Source organism: Echinops telfairi, unplaced genomic scaffold, assembly GCF_000313985.2.
Source record: "Echinops telfairi isolate 266 unplaced genomic scaffold, ASM31398v2 ScPeMD7_53;HRSCAF=182, whole genome shotgun sequence".
Lineage (NCBI taxonomy): Eukaryota > Metazoa > Chordata > Mammalia > Afrosoricida > Tenrecidae > Echinops > Echinops telfairi.
The window spans coordinates 14,854,197-14,875,588 of NW_022103951.1; the positions used below are offsets into that span (position 1 = coordinate 14,854,197).

The 21,392-nt window shown below is 48.9% G+C and overlaps 1 protein-coding gene across 6 annotated transcripts in view; it reads left to right on the plus strand.

Annotated features, from left to right (window-relative positions):
* Positions 1–21,392, plus strand: part of GPM6B (glycoprotein M6B) — a 153,012-nt gene extending 131,620 nt beyond the window's left edge. For 4 of the 6 annotated variants that reach the window (XM_045290690.1, XM_045290691.1, XM_004709959.3 and 1 more), the window contains 6 exons: positions 9,013–9,199; positions 10,393–10,549; positions 14,976–15,147; positions 15,747–15,820; positions 16,941–17,006; positions 19,353–21,392. In XM_045290690.1, coding sequence (XP_045146625.1) covers positions 9,013–9,199; positions 10,393–10,549; positions 14,976–15,147; positions 15,747–15,820; positions 16,941–17,006; positions 19,353–19,502 — 806 coding nt within the window. In that variant the 3' untranslated portion in view covers positions 19,503–21,392. Of the gene's footprint in view, positions 1–9,012; positions 9,200–10,392; positions 10,550–14,975; positions 15,148–15,746; positions 15,821–16,940; positions 17,007–17,785; positions 19,029–19,352 lie in introns of those variants that run through there. The other 2 variants (XM_004709960.3, XM_004709962.3) reach the window with 1 other exon arrangement.

The window sequence follows — 21,392 nt, forward strand, 5'->3', positions numbered from 1 at the left end:
GGGGGGGGGGGGCACGTCACTGGGCTGTTAGCAACGCACATCCATGGCAACAGCCAACCCAAGCCCCGGGACAAAAGGGGGTTTATTCTGTTGTTCTGCACAAAAGGTTCTAGGGATGCTGGAGACAAAATGTCCATTGAGAGTTAGAGGCTTTGAGGCATGTTTTTTTTTTTTCTTTTCTCCCTGCTATGTGGTTTATACTTACACCATCTTCTGTGGATGCACGCTGGAGTTTTTGTGTGAATCAAAACCAAAAACTCTCCTTTAGTCAGAGGACCAACAGAGTGAAGGCATAACACATTATTAGCCCACCAGAGGTCTCTGGGGATTGGTGAGGGGGATTGAGAATTCTTGGCAAAATATGCCAGAACGCCTGGCATCAAATGTCCAAGAAGCACCAGAGGCCATGGCCATGAGTCAGTCACAGTTATCCAAAAATAAATAGATAACTGAAATGTGCTCCATCCTTTCCTGGTTCATGTTAGTCCTTGTCCTTTGCTGGTTTCAAGCTTGGGGGAAACTCAGCCTGTGTGCTTACAAGTATGTCTAAGAAAAGCCTTGGCCATGACTTGTGATGCTACTGGCACGTCTCTGTGGAGGCGCTCTCAGCTTGGCTTTCTGGGACCTGGTCTGTGGCGTGACGCTAAAGCGTCGTTTGCTATGACAACCACTGAGGTGAATAATTTGGCTTGGCTGCGTCAAAGCATTCTTGTCGCAGTCTTTTCAAGATAGTTGAACAACTTGGCACATTTCTTTGTCTTTATTGCAGCCCTGGAACTGGCCATTTGATTGGCAGCTGGCTAGGCATAGGTTCCCAAGTGTATTGGGGTCACCACCCCCTTTTCAGAAAAGAAAAATTACCCAGCAACCCTCTGGAAATGAAGACCTGTTTTATACTATAGCCCATCATTAAGGAGAAAGGGTAGAGAGCTGCTTTTGTAATCCCCCTGAATGGTTTCAGCACACACACCCCCAGGGGCAGGGTGGTGGTATCTCCCACTGTGGGAAATACTGGGCTAGAGTGTTAGGGCTGAACCCAGGGGACCACCTCATAGGGTGGAAAAGCCAAGTTTTCCTGTTGAGCACAAGAATAGCCATTTCCAAGCTCCTCGGGACACTAGGCTGGAGGCTGGGCAGGTGGAACTGTTGGCTAGAAATGAGCTGCTTCACCTTTGATGGGTGTGCGTATCACTTGAACATTTGGTTAAAAAACAGCTTCTGATTCAGTCGGTCTGGAGGGGTGGGGGCTGGAACTATACCTTTTTCCCTATGAAGTGTGGATGCGACTGGTTCCGTGACCACTCTGCAAAGCACTGTCATTCCCATCAAAGATCCACTCACATCTTTTCTTGACCTTGCCACATTTCCACAGGTATCCAGGAGAAGCTGGTGAGACACAGGGGCCCACTCATCGACCAGAAATCTCTCGCTAGAAGGTCTCCCAATCACTGCAAACCCAGCATGTCTAAGACCCAGCTCAATAGCTTTGTACTCAGTGGTCAACAGCTTAGAATTTCGATCAACCATATCTCAGGGAATGGCCCAATGCCCATCTGCTCCAGCAAGCAAGGAAGGTGGGAGTTGCTCTTGGTGCTCAGCAATCCATGCCCACACCGCCCCCATCAAGTCCACACCAACATGTGCCCATATGGCATTCTAATCCTCTCTCAGTTTTCCTTTATGTCCACTGCTTCTGCCTGGGTCCAAGCTTCCTTTGTCTTTGCTTTGAGCGACTGTAATCGGCTTCTAATCATCACCACCTCTATCTTGTTCTCTCCCCATCCAACAGTATTGTCCTTCAAATCCCCAGTCCATTCCCTAGGCTCAGACATACTCAGTGGCTTCCAGGGATTCAGCCTCAAATCCTTAAAGCAGCCTAGGAAATTCCAAGTGGCCAATCCCTGATAGGCTGTACCCTCACTGTGGACTCTTCTGCCTTCTGACTTCCCCCAGACCCATGAGTGCACTCTGTGTTTCCCAGGACACCTCCCCAGCCCAGACCCTTACCCTTTACCCAGGCCAAGCCCAACTGCCATGGGGTGATTTCTGGTCATTCCTAGGACAGTCAAGCTGCCCCACAGAGTTTCCAAGGCACACAAAAGCAGATGGCCCCATCTTTCCATCCCTGAGTGGCTGGCAGGTTCTATTAGCAGCTCAGCAGTGTAATCACTGGGCCACCTTTACTTAACAGTCAAACAAATTCACTGCCATGAAGTCGATTCCAACTCAAAGCGCTGTGAGTCATCCACTATAGGGCAGAGTGCAACTGCTCCTTTGGATTTCTGAGCCTGTCCATCTTTCCAGGAACAGAGAGCCTTGCTTTTCTCAGTCAATTCAGATTCACCCTTCAGATTTGGGCTCCAGCTGCCTTCTCTGGCTGCCCCCATCCCCCGAAGACATCAGCTAGGCCCCACTGTTTGTCTCATTAGCACTTCTCAGCTGAACTCATTCGGTTAATGTCTGTTTTCTCCATAGATTCTAAGTCCATTAGGGTGTAGACAGGTCCTGTCTCAGGTCGTCATCATGAACCCTTTAGTACGATGTGTGTGTGTGTGTGTACACACAAAAAGCTTGTGAGAATATATATATGTGTGTGTGTGTGTGTATCTTTGTGATATATCATAAAGCTTTGGCCAGTTCACCAGTTTTTACATGTACAATTCAGTGACACTGGTTATGTTTCTCATGTTTGCAACCATCAGCAGGCTTCATCTTCAAAATTTTCCTCCACTGTTAGCAGAAATTCAAGGAGCCCTGGTGGCATAGTAATTAAGCGTTGGGCTGCTAACTTCAAGGCGAGCAGCTTGAAACTAGGAACCACTGTGGGAGAAAAATGAGGCTTTCTACTCCTGTAAAGAGTCACAATCCTGGAAATCCACAGGGGCAGTGCTACCCTGCCCTGTAGTCAAGTCAGTATTGACTGAATGGCAGTGAGTTTGGTTTATTACCTCCTTCTCCCTCCTCCATTCAGTGACCTTTTTTGATGGAATTACGTGGAATACATGGTCCCGCCCTCCCAAGGCTGTCATCCTCACCGAAGCCTGGCACTCTTTTTGATGGACAACTGCATGGAACCAAGGCTCTGAAGGGATCCCCCAAGCCCCAAGGAGCCCACTCCCCACTCCACGATAGACAGATGTGGCAATCTGCTTGAGTGAGGGGCAGAGCTATGCCTTTCCTGGCATCTCCCACCCGCTGCTTCTGAACGACTTACAAGGCTTCAAAAGTTGGTGCTTTGTTTCTGTTGAGCATTTATTTCCCTAAGTGATCCCTTAGTCAAAGGTGAGTCTTCAGAACCTGGATGCCCACTATTTCGAAACCCATAGTTTCCGGTCTTTGGTCTAGTGTTTCTCTTGTTGTTGTCAAGAGGATACATTCTGTCCTGGTTGCTCCATTTTGACCAACACACAGGATCATTTGCTTTATTTTTGTGAAATTGTATTTGTATTTTAGTGGACTTTGACAATTAAAGGAATCCGGTAGGACTAAGAAGTGAAGAATTTAGAGGATTCTTGGGGACAGCCGTTCTCACGTGTGAGGGTATGCCAGGATCACCCAGAAGGATTAGGAAACATAGGGTTTCCAAGTCCCTTGGTCTGGGGTCGCGCCACGGAATGTGCATTTGAAATATGTCTTCAGGAGATAGTGATGTTTTGGGTCTAGAATCTAGTGCTTCCAGGTATGCACCAGCAGACTTTCCATAAGAAGTTAGAGTCTCTAAGGCCATCCTATCTCTGTTACAACTACCTAGATCATTGGTAAATGAATGGGTGTGGCTGTGTGCCAATAAAACTTTATGGGCTAAAATGTAGAGGACATTGGTTTCCAACCTGCAGGAGAAGGTTGAGCTCAGACACAGGGTAGCTACTACAGTAGATACTTGCCACTCCCTTCCAAGGTGAAGGGACAGTCCTGAATTCTCCTGAGGAGACAGCGTGGAGCACACGGCTAGTCCTTTAATGTGGCATTGGATGGCCACTGTCCTCAGGGTGACATGACAGGTAAGCCAATGCCGCTTTGCTAGCTTATACGCATGCTTCAAAACCTTTGTGGGGAAATGCCACGGTCTTTGCATTTAACTTTGACACCAACGTGTAGAAGGCCCTTTGGCATTTCTGTTTCATGCCGTGAAATAGAACGACAGAATGCTACTGTGGGCAGACGACGTGAGAAGAATCTTCTCCTCCTGCCTCCCACCCCAATACATGTGGGGCTGGTTGCAGAATATTCAGGCCCAGCACACAGCGAGAGTTCAAGTGCCCTTGTTCTAAAATTCTTAAGTACTTTTAAGATGGCAGCAGCAGGCATTCAAATGACAGTGAGGCCCTGCAAGCTCACACAGGTTACTCACAGACGCCCCCCCCCACCCCAACACACCACTAAGATCACCACCACCACTGCTCCCACCAACCCCTCTGGCACATAGGCACCTCGGTGTATTTCAGGCCAGACCTGCTGTGAGTTGGAGGAGCTAGCAGTATGGCTATCTAATTTTAGAAAGGACGTGTTTAGCTTTTCTTGAGCTACTTTGGGTGGCAGTTTGGGTTTCTCTGGCAGGCGTGTGTGGCACAGCACCAGGTCGCCCACGAGTCAGACATCTCGTACACACTGCAGTAGAGATGGCTTCTATACTGACACGCAAAGCACACGGGGTCATGATCCATTTATAGTAGTTAGATCCACACCACTCTTACAATGTTAGCCATGGAGATGACGGGTCAACAAAGCCGGAACTTAGTTCTGTATCCTGCTGTATTCGTTCCTCTCAGTGTTAACCCATGTTGTATGCCGCCAACTTCTAGCCACGTGGGCTGGCCGTGCCCGTGGGCATTTGGTCTGTGTGTGGCGTGAAGGCGGTTTCTGTTCTGGAGGAGCCCGAGTTCCTACGGCCACAGAGAAAGCCATCTGCTGAAAACGTGGGCACATCGGATGTGGCTCACATCTGCCGAGAGGTGTGATTGATGTGATCCCCCAAGTCCTGGAGTCCCTGGTTTTCCCTGCTGTTAGAAAACTGGACCCACAGCACGGGGCATAGGAAGTCCTTTAAAGAGATGAATTGGAGGGGAACTGGAGTCGTGATCTGGTGGCAAATTTGGGATTGCAGTGCCTCAGTCTTCTAACCCTGCTGGTCCAGAGGAAGCCAGGAGCAGCTGTGATCGTTCCTTTGAGCGAAGTAGAATGCTATAATGCTTTGGATGAAACACTGTTTTGAAGTGGTAACTGGATTTGGAAGGGACTAAGTGCCTCACCTCACAACACTGGATCCAAACTCCAAATAATAGGAAGGGACTTGGATTTGTTGAAATATGTATGTTCACAGTAGAAAGTATTGAGAAATGAATGATCATCTGAGGAGATTATCCTCAGTGTCCCCACGCCAATTGATTGTGCACTCTTCATCCTAGCCCTTGCTGGAGGAAGCCTTTTTAAACCCCTCCTCAGTCGGAATCATATTCTCTGCTCCCCTTCTTCTCCCTGTCCTCTCTGCCCACCACCCTGGAAGTCTGTGACTAGAGTCATGTCACAGGGCACTAAAACCATAAAGGAATTTGCCCGTCTGCAACCTTAAAATTATCTCCTTGAAGGGCAGAGATGGTGTTTAAGAAGAATAGAGAGGGCTCACACTTTTGGATTTTAAAACATATTATAGAGCTACACAAATCAGAATAGCCTGGTACTGATATAACAATAGACACATCGACCAATAGAGTAGGATTGAGAGCCCCCAAATAGACCCAATTATCTATGGTCAACAGATTTTGGACTAGGTACTAAGCCCATTCGAAGGGGTAAGGAATGTCTCTTCAACAGTTGGTGCTTGGAAAATTGAATTTCCACAGGCAGAAAAATGAAAGGAGATCCACCCCTCACACGCTACTCACACACAAAAAAACAAATCAAAGGAGCTAAATTGTGCAAACTAAAATCAAAAAATTCTTAGAGGAACAAGCATGGGTAACACTAATTAGTTGGGCCTGGCTTTCACACTAGATTATCAAATAACAAAAGTGTAAACAGCAAAAGGTAAGATAAATATGAATAGGACTTCATAAAAATGAAGCATTTTTGTTCATCAAAAGACTTTGCAAACAAAGTGGAAAGACAAGCTACTGGCAAAAATAGCTTCAGAAACCATCCATCCGTCAAGAACTTGATAACCAAAATAGTCATAAAACCTGTCAACCTTACAAAAGGACAAACAACCCAATCAAACAAATGGGCAAAGGAATGGAATAGCTATTTCACCAAAGAGCACATTCAAGTGCCCACCGACCAAACACATGAAAAGATGCTCAGTGTCGTTTGCCACCCGAGAGATACAAATCAAACCACAATAGGAGCTGCCATCCCACGCCCGCTAGGATGGCTAAGATTAAAATAAAAATAATAATAAACATTGGCAAGGATGTGGGGAAACTGGAACTCTTATCCATGGCTGGTGGGAGGGCAAAATAATACAGCTGTTGTGGAAAACAGGGCAGTGGTTCCTCCAAACACTAGAACTACCAAGTGACCCATTATGTGAAACATCATGAGAAATGGAGAAAAGATTGAAGTTGTCAAGGATTTCATCTTGCTTGGATCCACAATCAGTGCTCGTGGTGGCAGTAACCAAGAGATCAAATGACACATGGCACTGGGGAAATCTACTGCACAAGACCTCCTTAAAGTGTTGGAAGCAAGGATGTTACTTTGACGACTAAGGTGTCCCTGACCCAAGCCATGGTATTTTTGGTCATGTCATATATGCATGTCAAAATGGGACATTGAATAAAGAAAACCAAAGAATTGATACATTTGAATTATAGTGCTGGTGAAGAATATAGAAAGGACCCTGAATTGCCAGAAGAACAGACATCTGTCTGGGAAGAAGTACAGCCAGAATGCTCCTTAGAAGCAAGGATGCCCTTAAATCATACATGTACAAACTGCTGAATTGTTGTATGTTTTCGTGTGTATCTGCTTAGCAACAAAATAAAGTTTAGAAGAAGGGGAAAAATGTTTAAGATGATGTCTGATTTCAAATTTGTAGCCTTAGTGCTGAGCACAGTACTTGGCACCCAGCAGGACTTCAAAAATTACTGAGCAAATGGAACCAAAGAGCACCCAGTTAGAGAATCAAACATGCTGCTAGTCGGAATATGTTCTGTGATGATGGGGTGTGCTGTCCAATAATGCAGATCCTGGCCACAGGTTTCTAGTGAGCCTGTGGGATGGGACTAGTGAGAATAAAGACCAAATTTTACATTGTTTTTCACTTTGAAGACTTTCTCTTTTTTTAATTAAATCATTTTAATAGGGGCTCATACAACTCATATCACAATCCACACACATACATCCATTGTGTCAGCACAGATTTCGAAGACTTTCGATGTCAATTTCCGCATGTGGTAGCGCAGAATCTGTTGGACATCACGATTCCAAAGCCACGTGTCTCTATCCAAAAAGGAGCAGAATCAAGTGTATTAGCCGAGGAGACCTGGACTGTCGCCTACTTAGCATCCTTATCAAGGTCTGAGCTTGGAGGAGGTTGCAAACGATGAAACACACAAACAGCTCTCTTTTCTCTTTATCAGTGTGGTACCTTGAGCTCAAGGACGTTAGTTTCTCTTGGTGTGGGAGCCTGGCATGAGAGAATCTGGAGGTTTCATTATATTGTTCACATACACACCAGTCTCTGGAACGTTTTATTGACAGATAAGGATGGAGCTTCACCATCTCTCTGGTCACATCTTCAGTGTTCGAAGCTCTTCATTGTACTGACTTGCTCGTGAACTTGAACTGGATCCCATTCTGTGTCGTTTCCTAAATCCATTTCTGGGGCTTCCCGAGAACAGCAGGCCACCTATTGAAGGAGAAGGAAGCAGGGCTTTCTTAGGAAGTTTTGCCACTTTCTATTGTGCACCAAAGAAAAATTGGGTCGTGAGTGTGCTTAGTTATTGTCCAGGTTTGGTTTAAGCAAATCCCCATTGAGGTTGGAATCTTCATCCAGATGGAAAAGGGGTCCTGGTGGGTTGGGTTGGGTTTTCTCCCGGCTGGTCATTCCCAGCCTCCTCTGCAGACCATTTGGAGGAAAGAAATTGAGCTGCTTTAATGTTCTTGGCCTGAAGTAATGAAGTGCTTTCTTTCTTTTTTTTTTTTGAAACAGTTTTATTAGCACTTTATATGAAATGCTCTTGATTACTATTCAGCATCATAATGCATTTAAAGGTCGATATTCCTGACAACCCATTTACTTAAGCATCTGGATCATATAAACAGGGATGGGCGGGTACGAGTGAACCCAGCGTCAGCCCAAGGCCAGCATTGCCACCTGGCTCTGCCAAAAACATCGGCTGGACATCTCAAGTCAAGGTTTATTTCAAAAAGGAACCCCAAACCTCATGCTTCTCAAGCTGAAGAGGGAATTGGGACTCTCTCCTTCACTTCCCTTCATGGCTGCTCTTTTTTTTTGTTTGGTTTGGCTTTGTCATTGTTTCTTTCCCTTGACCAGTATTGAAATCTCACCCACCAGCGCTCAGCTCTTTCGCTGAAGGTGTGTTGGGAACGGGCCAGGTGGGAACCAGGAGGCGGTGGGGGCAGGCCTGGGCATCAACTGCTTAGCCTGAACTGAGGAGCATTTTTATTAATGGAGATGGACTTGAGTGGATCAAAGTGACCTCGACCTTGGTTAGTAGAAGGAGTGCTCCTCGTGGTCCCTAGAGCCCCCCCCTCCCCCACGCACGAGTCAGGGAGCCCTAACACCATGGCTGATACCGTGGCAATTTGCCAATTGACTGCTCTGCCACTGAGCACCCTTCTGGGCCCTGGGCAAGTTATGTTCCATGCCCTCTGGGAGCTCAGGGCCCTCTCATGGAAGGCGAGGTCACTACCCCAACACTGCAATTCATGAGCCGCTGCCAAGGAGCGGGGAAGGGGGGGGAGCCGAAACGTCTCCGCTGGCGTGGGGTGGTCCTGTAGCACTGAGGCCTCTTGCCCCTAATGACTGCCTTTTCTCTCCTTTGGGCCCAGGCTGCTTCGAATGCTGCATCAAGTGTCTGGGAGGAGTCCCCTACGCCTCCCTGGTGGCCACTATCCTCTGCTTCTCTGGGGTCGCCTTGTTCTGCGGCTGCGGGCATGTGGCTCTGGCTGGCACTGTGGCGATTCTGGAGCAGCACTTCTCCACCAACGCCAGTGACCACGCCCTGCTGAGCGAGGTGTAAGTATCTGCTGCCCTGGAAGAAGCAACCTGGGCACTTCCAAAAATTTGGCTTCTCCACGGTCTTTTCAAGCCCCCCCACCACCACCTCTTAGTTCAAAAGGAACCAGCTGGCGACGTTCTCCAAAGGTGACAATGTGATCTCCTAGCAGGGAAGGCCAAAGGAGGGCCCCAGGTGCAGTGCCCCCACCCCTAGGACGGGCACAGATGCTCTGCACACAGTCACTGTGGACTTGGGGACTTGGGGACTTGGGGGACTGTGGCAAGGCTGTAGGTTGCTGTGGCTGATCCCCCCCTCAGAAAGTCAGCATGGCTCCTGAGTGGTGAGATGCTCATGGTGCACGTGATGGTATGTCAAGTGGGCTCCAGATACAGGAAGCAGCTAACTTTGTTCTGTGGAAAGCTCTCATAGCGGTGATGTGCTCTAATGAGAAGCTCAGTGCAAACCCATCTGCCTGAGTTACTCCTTAAGGAAGCCCTGGGTGCGCATTTTCGAGGATTAATAAGACAGCCTTCCTTATTCGACCTGGTTGGCAGCATTTTGATAGGGTGGAAAGGACCTGGAATCCACCCATCTTAGTGGTTACGCATTGGGCTGCGATCCACAAGATTGGTAGTTCGAAACCACCAGTGGCTCCTCTGGAGTAAGACGGGACTTTCTACTCCCGGAAACAGTTACGGTCTCTGAAACTCACAGGGCAGTTCAACCCTGTCTTATAGGGTCACTATGAGTTGGCATTGACTCCATGGCAGTGATTTTGGTTTGGGGTTTGGGTTTTTGGGGGAGTAGGGTTCATACTGGCCTGACTCCCTCCTCCAGGCTTCAGAAACCCACAGGGGCAGTTCTACTCTGCCCTCCGGGGTTGCTATGAGTCTCAATTGGCTGGATGGTAATGAGTTTACTTCTATGCAAAATGGGGCTTCTGACCCTCGCCTCCTAGGACAGGAGCTGATGAGAAGACTGTAAGTGAGCCGATGAAAAGATTGTAAGTGGACCCCTGCCCTTGCCCCTGACCAGGGGCAATATATTGGTGCCCTGAAAGGTTTTCCACCATGGACACCCCTTGGAAAAAAAAAAACCCAGATCGCTGAGGGGTGGACAGGGATGCCTACCCAGAAAGCCATGGGCACCGGCCGCAGCCCCAGGAGCTGCTTGGAGTTCCCATTTCCAGATCTCTTCCTTCTTTTCCTAGGATCCAGCTGATGCAGTACGTCATCTACGGCATCGCGTCCTTTTTCTTCCTGTACGGCATCATCCTGTTAGCCGAGGGGTTTTACACCACCAGTGCCGTGAAGGAACTGCACGGGGAGTTTAAAACCACCGCCTGTGGCCGATGCATCAGCGGCATGGTGAGTACGCTCAGCTCGGCAGCGGTAGCCTCTGTCCCTCAGGCTTCCTTGTCCCTGCTGAAGCCACGGTCCAATCTAGGAGCCTGGCTTTCGCCAGCGTAGAGCTAGAAATCGGAACACCTGCAACCCCGCTGGTCCTATGGTTTTCTCACCACGGTATAGGACTGAAGTTTCTTGTGAACTTCTTTCGCCCCAAATAAGACAGTTTCCACTATGGTCATTTTCCTGTTGTCCCAATCCTCCATTTTTGGTTTCGAATCATTGTAGCCAGAGAGACTTCCATGGCAGTATAAACCATCGCAGCCCTTCTGCAAGCAGTTGCCCAGGACCCACTGTGAGGGTGCTGGAGTCTTTATCAGTGAGGCACTTCCAGCCCACCACCCGCACTCTTTGGGAGAAAGATGAGACTATCTGCTCCCATCAAGATTGATGACCTTAGAAACGCTAGGGAACAGTTAGACTCTGTCCTGTAGCATCCCTATGAGCCAGGCTAGGCAGGTTGGCAGTGGCTGGTATTGGTGGTGGTGGTGGTGGTGGTGTTTAGTGGTGTCATTGGGAGCACAAAAATGAAAACCCTGGCTCCTATCCTCAGGGAGCTTGTAGTCTAAGACAAAGGTTAGTCAACCACTCCGGTGGGGCCAAATCAGCCTTGTAACCTGAGTTTTCTGTTGGATGGCCTTTGAGTGAAAAATGGAGTTTCCATTTTGAAACGGTGAAACAACAAAAGCAGACCATTTGACGATGTGAGGAAATTAGAACCTGACTAGGCAGTCGGGGGAGTGGGAGGCTCAGACAGTGTAGGACGTGGACATGGATGGTGTGGAAGGTGGCGGGCAGGGGGGTGCTGGAGAAAGAGAGGAGGGGTGAAAACTGACTCTGCTTGGGTAGCCTGCTGAGGGTACAAGGCATTCAGGCAAGGCCTTGGGGGCGGGGGCGGGGCGGGGGAGGGCTGGAGGCCTTGGTCTGGAAAGCAGCTGACTGAACAGCTTCACAGGGATGTGTGGGTGGAGGGAAAGAGCCCCAGGCAGGAACCTCTCCAGATAATAGGCCAAAAACACAGGGGCCTGGGAGGTTAAGGAAGAACGCCCTGGGAGGTAAGCCATGGCCCTGTGATCAAAGGAGGAGAGGTGGCCAGGGACATGCTGCCAAAAGGCCCAGAGAAATTTAAGGTCACCTCAGGTCCTGCCTGTAATGCCAACGGAAGCCACCAGTGGAACCAGGCCTGGGGCTCATCCCCGAGAGGCAGGGAGGCGGTGGGGGGGGGCGGGGGCTCTCTGTCCTCCATCCCCTGGGGCTATCTCTTGCCATCGTGAGCTGCTTTCCTCCCAGGCAGGTGCTGGGGCCTGGGACACTGTGTTCCAACACCTATGGGGCTGCTCTTTGGTGACCTTCATGCCAGCCTCGATGCAGGACATCTCCTCCCATGCCACACCCCCCCAACGCCCCACCACCACCACTACACACAGCTGCCCAGTCCAGCCCCAGCCCCATGGTCAGCGGCAGATGGGACCATTGTGGTCGTGGGGGTTTCATTGGCTGATCTGGAGGCGTAGATCACTCAGCTTTGCTTCCTGATTCATCTTCAGCAGGAAGCTCTGCTGAAATCTATTCCGCATCCTAGTAGCACACGAGCCTCCACGGACACGTGGCTGGGTGGGTGACACATGAGAAGCTCGGGTCAGGAAATGGAGCCTGGGTCTCCGGCATGAAGGTCAGCATTCTACCACTAGAGCAGACGTGGCCCATCCATAACTCCCCACCATGCCACCCAGGGGCAGGTAATCAGTGTCACTTGCAGGAGTCCACAGGCCTCCTCGGGCCTTCAAGCTTTCTCACATCAGCGGGGCCTGGCGGCATGTGTGGACCCAGCTTAAGTTTGTAATTGGGAGTCATGAAGGATCCCCGACGCCAAGCATGGAGGTGCTCAGTGATCAGCTGGTGAGGCTCTGCGGCCACCTGCGTTTCTGACAGGAACAGGACTCCCTGAAAGAGCACCAAATGGCTCTCTCTGTACGTAAGAGAGAAGGTAGAGAGATCCGAGAGGGTCCCAACTCCACACTGGCTGGCTCTGAAGTCCTGCAAATAATGGGATGGGCCTTCAAGACCTAAGCCACTATGGCCGCAGATCTTGCTGTGCCCAGTATCCTGGGGGGACTGTCTGCGGATACATTTCTTGTCCAGGGGCAGGGGCTCTGGGGTGGAAAGCAAAAACTTAAGCTGTCACGGGGCTGGCACAGGCCTGGGCAGCTTTTTGTTGGGTTGCCTGTGGACTTGCTGAGTCCAGGGATGATTTGTTGGCATCTCGTATTTGACCCTGAGGGTGTTGGGCCCTGGTGATAGGGGTGGGGGGTGGGGGGAGGGCCTGTAGGCATGGGCATGTGCTTGAGGAGGAAGGGGTGGGGGTGTCCTTATGGGGCTGTGGGAAGGACTCCCGCACTCTTCTCCTGGTGTAAGCACTCGGTTCCGTGTCTAGGAAGGTCTATTTGAAAAGGTTGGGAAGCCATGGTCACACGGAGAGGGCCTGGGTCATTGTCCCGGTCATCCTTGGTGAGTCCTGCGCCATCTGGGTCCCTGGCTCCTTCTGCCTCACCCACTCCGGAACCCTGGCATGAGCTTGCCCGACAGCATATTCAGAAGATGGAGGTCACTGAGGAGGGCGGAGGATGGGCTGGCACAACAGACCCAAGACTGCTGGGGGCACAGTTGTGTGGATGGGCCCTTCCTCAGCAGGCAGAGCACAGCACCCCCTGGAGGCCTCCCCATTACCTCTGTATGGAAGGCCTTTGCCCAGCCCAGCTGGCTGCCTGGATGGGGGAGGACAGCCTGGTAAGTTTGATGCCCCCAAGCAAGATCTCCTCTAGCATTGGCCTTCCTCTGGAACCCCAAGCACTGTGGGCCTAGAAGGCTTGCCAAGGCCAAGAACCACCCTTTGGGAAGTCTTTGTGGTGGTAATAGAAAGAAAGTCTTGTTTTCTTTTGAAGGGACCAGAAAGGCAGCCTAAGTCTGGAGTGGTGGCCTGAAGGCATCGGGGAGGAAGGAGAGGGAGACAGCCCAGTTGGGCGTCTTTGACTCTGAGGAAGCTTGAGAGAGTTCCTGGAAAAAATGCCATTATCTCTTCATTCCATCTTTCCACTGGCATTTTGAAGCCCCCCTCATATTTGAAGAAACACTAATACTTCCCAAAATGCCCGGGTGGAAAAGTGGCCTATTCCTCCTGTTTCCTGGAATGACCAAGAGGGGCCTGTCCCTCTGGGGGACCACCCATCATGCCTTGGGGAGAGTTAGGTAGAATGTTCAGGCCTTCACCATCAGCTTCAAAAACTCAAGAGAGCCCCATACCCGCACCCACATGCCTTGTGGGTGCACATTCTGAATATATAAACACCAGGATGTTGTTTTGTTGGGTTTTTTTAGGGTGTTTTTTTTCCTTTCTTTTTTGGAAGCTGCCTTTCAGAGCTCGAGAATTGGTAGTCAAGACGGCAGGCTCTGAGGAAAGGAAAACAGCATGATTGTCTTCGTCCTGAGGTTGCCCTCGGCAACGCGTGGGTGGATGTAGGACTTTTATTTCTTCCCCTCAGCCATGGCTTTGCTGACAAGCTGCTGTGATTCTTGAAGACTACAGAAAGCCAGAGGGAAATGAGAACAGTATCCGATGCGCTGTGCCTTCGGCTTGGTGGTCTAGACCACCTTGAATTCTTACGAAAGACCCCAGTATCCAATGCTGTGATTGTGTCACAGGATCAGCCAACGACCCATGCTCCTTTGCAGAGCGTTTCCCATAGCTCTCGCCATTGCCCGAGATACCACCCACCGGGCCTGGGTAGTCCCGGTGATTTGAGAGACTTTGCTCTGAAGCTGGGCTTCAGTGGTATGGGAACTCTCACGTGGAACAGGGCACCCAGTGGGAGCCCCTGGCCCTAATTGGCTTTGTGACCTTAGGCGAGTACTATCACCTCGTGGGGTCTTGTGTCCTTAGTAGTTCGGAGAAGACTTCCCATGTCTAAGAAGTGGCTTACACCACAAACATTCTTGATCCTATAGTTAGACTCTGAGTTACCATGGAATGAAGTCTAACTCCTGGCGACTTGGCAAGGGTCAGAGTAGAGGTGGCTGGGTTGGGTTTGTTTTGTTTTGTTGTCAAAGGAGTTTGCCTGACCTTTCTTCCAAGGCACCACTGGGTGGAATCACACCACCAACCTTTTAGTTAGGAGCCAAGTATGTGAATGGTTTGCACCTCCCTGAGGCACCTCCCATAGTCCCCAGCTGTGTTCTGCCTACAGCAGATCAGCCTTCCCTCCGGCCCTAGAGAGCCCATCCTGAGGGCTCAGGGTCACTGTGGGGCCCAGAAACACAGCATGGTTGTTCTGGGGGACTGTGCCTTGCCAGTTTGGATGATGGTTCTCTCTTCCTCCCCTTCTCGACCTAGTTCATTTTCCTCACCTATGTGCTCGGAGTGGCCTGGCTGGGTGTCTTTGGATTCTCTGCGGTGCCAGTGTTCATGTTCTATAACATATGGTCAACCTGCGAAGTCATCAAGGCCCCTCAGACCAATGGGACGGCGGGCGTGGAGCAGATCTGTGTGGACGTCCGGCAATACGGTACTCACTGTGCTTGAGTCTCCTGTGTGCATCGGCCCGGGCCTTGGGCAGTACCTGGTGTGCTCCCGGCCCCTCCATTAGACGAGCTCCTGCTTTCCTGACAGTAAAGGGAGTCGAACTGAACACAAAGCTCTTTAGTGTGCAGTCCGATCAAGGACGACTTCTGGAGTGCCTTTTTAAATTTTCAGTTTTTTAAAAAAGAGTGTATCCTTTGGGCCTCCGTTTCTTTTCAGCTTTCCATCCCCAAGAATATTGTGTTCACTGTGGAAGTGAAGTGACTTGCATGGCCACCTCTTTGAGTCCGTTTTTGGTCCATTGCTTGAACGTGATGTCTCCTGTGCTATAAGGGTGTGCACAATATGTAGGCACCCATGTGCCACAAACAAACGGCAGCTGCCTGTGCCCTGCCCTGTTTTCCAACGGGGCTTACTATTAATGTCCAAAAACCTGTTCTGCAGGTGGCAGGTAAGCTTATAAAGGGAGGCTGTAATGACATCCCGTAATTACATTCAAAGTGTGGGGCTGGAGGGAGGGGGGCGCGGGAAGAGCAGGGAGCACTGTGGTTGGAGCGAACATTCTACTTGGGGTTCTCTTTGCAGGAATCATTCCTTGGAATGCTTTCCCTGGGAAAATCTGTGGCTCCGCCCTGGAGAACATCTGCAATACAAATGAGGTAACCATGCTGCCCCCCACGGGCAAGAACCCGTAAAGTAGGCCCAGAGAGCAATGCAAGAGAACGGGTTTGCATGCAATGAAGGGTGGCTCTTTGGAAAAGCTTGAGGACTCAGCGCGATGTAATCCTTGCAATTCAGCCATCTTCAGCCTACAGATATGCCCGTTTCATATGGGCCAACCCACGGGTTGAGTTTTTAGGCATCGGTGAGCTCCTCTTTGGGGCAAGAATTCAGAAGTGATCCCAAACCCACAAGTCTGTAAATAGATCTAGATAGATTCCTCTCTTTCCCTTGCAAAAGGCTTCTCAAAGTAGAACATTCATCATAGAACACATAGAATTTATTGACAGAAAAGGCTCCCTTGAATGTGCCTAACCCCACTTTCGGCCAGTGGAGCCACCGTGAATCATTTCTCAGCCTTCCTTAAATGCCAGTAAATCTTAAGACTCTGGCTTAAAACCTCTCAGTCCTAGAACGGTCTTCAGTCATTGACTTCATTCTGAAAATGAAAGTCTCAGGCAGACTGTGGGAGTTGGCACAGATAAGATCCTAAGATGCTTTGGGAAAGCAGTGAAGAGAAGAAATCAGCAGTCCCTACTCAGACTGGCTACAGGGCTCCCACCGTTTGCTCCCCACTGCTGTCGTGGACAGGAGTAACGTAGTGGCTACGCTTTGGGATGCTAACTGCAAGGTCAGTAGTTCCAAACCACCAGCTGTTCTGCAGGAGAAAGATGAGACTTTCTATTCCCGTAAAGAAATTACAGTCTCGGAAACTCACAGAGGGCTGTTCTAACTACCCTGTCCTGTAGGGCCGCTATGAGGGGGCATCCATTCGGTGGCAGTGCATATAGTTTGGTTTTGAAGCCATGGAGGGTGCATGACCATGCACTGGTGGCCCGGGCCCAGCCCCTTGGAGTCAGATTTGATGGGCCTGGGTCCAGGCTGCCTGGGAAACCCAGGGCGCAAACAGGTTTGAGAAGCAGGCTTGCCAAGAGAACACACCCTCAGTCAGTTTGGCCGAGAAGAGCTACAGGCAGCTGTAACCCCCAAGACAGGCGCAGCAAAGCATTTCTTTCTGTGTCCCATCGATACTCATGTCACTGCCCGGTTCCTTCCTAGTTCTACATGTCCTATCACCTGTTCATTGTGGCCTGTGCCGGAGCTGGTGCCACCGTCATTGCCCTGGTGAGTAATGGCCCCAGCTCGGTCCTAGTCTAGCGCCCCCTCCCACCAGTCTCTATAATGACAATTTCCTTTTCAGCTCTTCCCAGCTGCCCGAAACCAACCATACTGGCCCCCAGCAGTGTAGCACTCACTGGTCACCTTCGCCGGCTGGCCGGGCTGGGGTTTTGCCTGGTTGCATTCAGCCCTTAGTTTTAGAACTTCAGAAATGGACAAATGCCCATTTCTTTGCCAGGAATTCCTAGCTGCTAAGTAGAAATATTCAACCGTAGCTTCAGGAAGATGCAGTGTGTGTGTTGTGTGTGTGATCTGGGGGCTGGATTTGTGATTTGAAGAAATCCACCCAAGATGGGGAGAGCATGAGGCAAAATGTTGGCTGCCCAGGAAGGCGACAGTCCCCGATTTTTAAATCATCAAGTCATTTCTTCTCCAGACAGTTCGTGAAAACCCACCAACCAGCCAACCCAGCCCCATTCGATCTCAACAGGGGTTCACCCAGTAGACTGGACTGCTGGGAAAGGTGGGCAGGCTGGGGATGTGGATAAGGTATCTAATGGCCCTGCGCCCAGCTCTCCACCTGGGTCAACCATGACCAAGGCTTTTGGTAAAACTCCCACTGATTCTCCCAGGGTAGAACTGAGGAGGAAGGGCATTTGTGTGTGTCAAAGATGGCTTACCTTTTGTTGGGGGGTGGGGGGGCAGAGACCCCCCTCCCCCCTCAGGGGGCCCCAGCCCAGGCCTCCCCGCCTATCTCACCGCCCTGTTTTGTTCTCTTCCCCCAGCTGATCTACATGATGGCTACTACCTATAACTATGCGGTTTTGAAGTTTAAGAGTCGGGAAGATTGCTGCACTAAATTCTAAATGGCATAAGGCTGATAAGGAGCGTTAGCGCTATCCTCTGTAGGCTCCCGTCCCACTGACCCCTAGCCCAGCAGCTGCTATTTGTCACATAGCTTGTAGTAAACTCATTCCGCGCAGTAGAGTTAATACAATACACACGACTGACTGTACTCGAGGTACATGATACTGAGAGCTGGCTATTTCCCCATTTTTCAAAAGGACCAGTTATTTACTGACCCAGGCGAGAAGCCACAGCATAAACGGTTTTTGCTTGAACAGAAACTCTTGAGCGGTAGCTCTAAGTGCAGTATTAAAATTTCTGACATGCCCGTGCCTTCTGTTCATTTTGCTTGCTAAATAACCAGTTTCAGCTTTGGAAATGAACGCACTCACTGCCAAGGACCCGGAGAGCCATGGTCATCTGGATTCTGTTGCGTCAGACTACAACACACACACACACCAGAAAACCTTTGGCAAAAATACTTTAAATTTGATTTTTTTTTTCTTTACTGAACATGGGTGATCCTCCAGTTCATTACCAAATAAAGGCTGTTTAAAATGAGCCAGATGACAATTTGAAGACCAAGACAGGAAAGCCACCCCATTGGTTGTAGATTTTGTGCACAACACAATCACCCGTTTGAGCCCCTGAAGCCTGGTTTTGGAACGTAGGGACTGACCCCTTGTCCTTCTAGCTGGTTCTCAAACCGCACGTCAGATTGTAAGGGGAAGAGACGGGCCTGGATCGGAATGCTCTGCTCTCTTGAGAAGGAAATGTGAGCTGTCAGGAGCTGGAGACATAGCTTTATTTTTGCAGGAAATACTGAGGAACGTGAACGAGAAAGAAGCGTTGGCTGCATCAACTATAAAGAATAAGGATGTTTACATTTGGGGAAGTGCAGGACTGGCAGTTATCTGAGGAAAACTAGTTTCACTACTAAAAATGTGTTAACCCCAATACTGCATGCTTGCCTTTCTAGTTCTTCATTTTGATTTTCACATCCATTTAATTTTCCCGTGTTAAAGAGCTAGTCTTTTTTTCTCTAATGATTATTATTTCCCCAGAATAAAGCGTGTTCATACTTGTAGGCCTCCGGGGGAAATTTGTCTTTTCATCCACAGGTATAAAAGCTCTATTGCATTCCACTTGTTCAAAAATAAAACCGTGCGTTTTGGAAACTTCTGCCCTAGTCTTTGAAATTACTCTCAAATGGTAAAAAGTACCCTCTCGTATTCCATTTTGGCTTTTTCCTAACCGTAACTTCAGCCATCCCCCCCACCTTTAAAAAAAGCCCACTGTGTTTGTATACTAACTTTTCTTTGGCCTCTTAATACAAAGCAAAGGAGTAGCGCATGCTTTGGGTATCCGGGCCCTCTGATGGCAGAACGAGTATTAATACAGAATAACCTCCCGCCCCCTGTAAAGTGCAAACTGTCTAATCTGACTAGCAGCTTGCTTTGCCTTCTGACATGCTCACTAGCCATCATGCTCACCCTTCTTTTCCAGATCCACTTCCTCATGATTCTGTCTTCTAACTGGGCTTACTTAAAGGATGCAAGCAAAATGCAGGCTTACCAAGAGATCAAAGCAAAGGAAGAGCAGGAACTGCAAGAGATCCAGTCTCGGTCAAAAGAACAACTCAATTCGTACACTTAAGTGTTGGCCAGAGGGTTTCCGCCGACGAATTCCCAGCTCTGACAAATCACCAGACAACTGCTCAACAGTGCAGATGTGTGTCCCTCCCAACAGACGCCTGTAGAAGTCCACACACGTCACTGTCTGTCTCAAGCTGCTGGGCTGCGTTTTCTAGAACAGCCTTTCCGTGGGTAAATCTTTTCCTTTAGAACAGGTCTTGGAGGTTTCATGTCAGCCATTTTAAAAGGCAACACTTTGACAAAATGACAGCTTTCATCCTTTTGAAATTTGTGGCACGTTCACACTGTGGCTAGAGTATGCGTACCCAGACGGGCCATAGCGTGTGACCGTGCGCGCACATATGCCCCCAGTCCTCAAATCAGTCTATCGAGACAGGAAATCAAATCAAATGGGACTTTCATTCCTGACAGCTGACATTTATGACATTTTGGGTCATCAAAGATAATGTGATTTGTACAATTCACAACCCTTCCACCCCACCCACCCCCACCCTCAAAATAAGTCTGGGACCCGTTCATTTTCTGAGCAGACCCCACAAGTTCATTCCAATGAGGGCCCCAGATCCCGCTGTCCCCAGTGCGTGAGCTGGGTTCTGACTCATTCACGAGCCTTCCAGAATCGATTTTCTGATAAGATTTCCTTTGACTACAAGGGCAATGCCCTCGCCATGGTCATTCTTTTAGGAACATAAATGTCAGCTCTGCCTTAATGGATATTTGCTTTCAATTTCTACATATTTCTATTACGACAGGAGACACCCCCCCCCAAAACTCCTTCACAGAATTTTGTTCCATTGGTGTTTTTAACAAAGAAGTGTTACCTTATTAAAATGACCACCATCTGACCCCATCCTTCCATGGTCTGGATTTTGAGTTTACCTTTTCATACCACCTCTCTGAAAGTGAATTACAAATAAGACCACAGACCTCCTCCTTTTCTAGACTTGAATCCTTCTGTAAGTTCAAGTAGGGTATTTCTTTTTTTTTTTTCCCCTCACTCAATCTCTATTTCCTGGCCTAACAAAGCTCTGTGTTCCGTGCGAAAACTGCTTGAGTTTAAGCCATTTGCAATAGAAACTTGCCTTCTGAATCCTGTGTTTCCCACCATTTGGTGACTCTCTAGGTATTGGGTATTAGTGATGGTCCACTTTTGTGTTGTTCTTTATGAACTGATACATATAACCGTCGGGTGCATCAGTGCTTTTTCAAGGGGCTGCATTATATAGTTAACTATGTATATTCATGTTAAGGGTTAACTTTGTGGTTTGGCTGTTTCCTGGATTTTCAAACTTATACGTGTGCAGAAATGTATTCAAATGAAAGGAAGCATACCTTTATATCAAGATGCTATTAAAATTGAACCTTAAGAATGATGATTTCATTTGGATTTTTTCCCTTCTTTTCTTTTGGTTAATGCCTACATGCCTATTTGGAACGTTCTGGTTTTCGAACTGGGGGAAGCCCTCCTCTGGGGAGAGCCGGCCTCCCAGAGTAGTTTACTGTGCCCTCTTCCCATTGCATGACCGCCTTCCATGTTCTTTCCAGCAGAGGAGGTGCTGTGAGCATCCCGTGTTCTCCTCAGAGAGAGTGTCAAAAGCCTCGGTTCCCTTTTCTAATTCCGGTAGCTCTTACCAGGAACTTTGGGAAGTTTTGTTTAAGTAGTCTAATCTTTTTTATGTAAAGAGCATTAAATTTTGCTATGTATAAATTTTTGTAACCTAACAGTGAATCAATATTTTCTATCAGTGCCAAGGGCTTCCTGTAGTACGATTTAAGTGTTACAATAAATATTTGTAGATAATAGTCAAATACTTGTGTATGCTTATTTTAAAGATTTCGGTGGAAACAGTTGTGGATGTACTGAGAGTCATGAAATAAAATCATAGCTTCA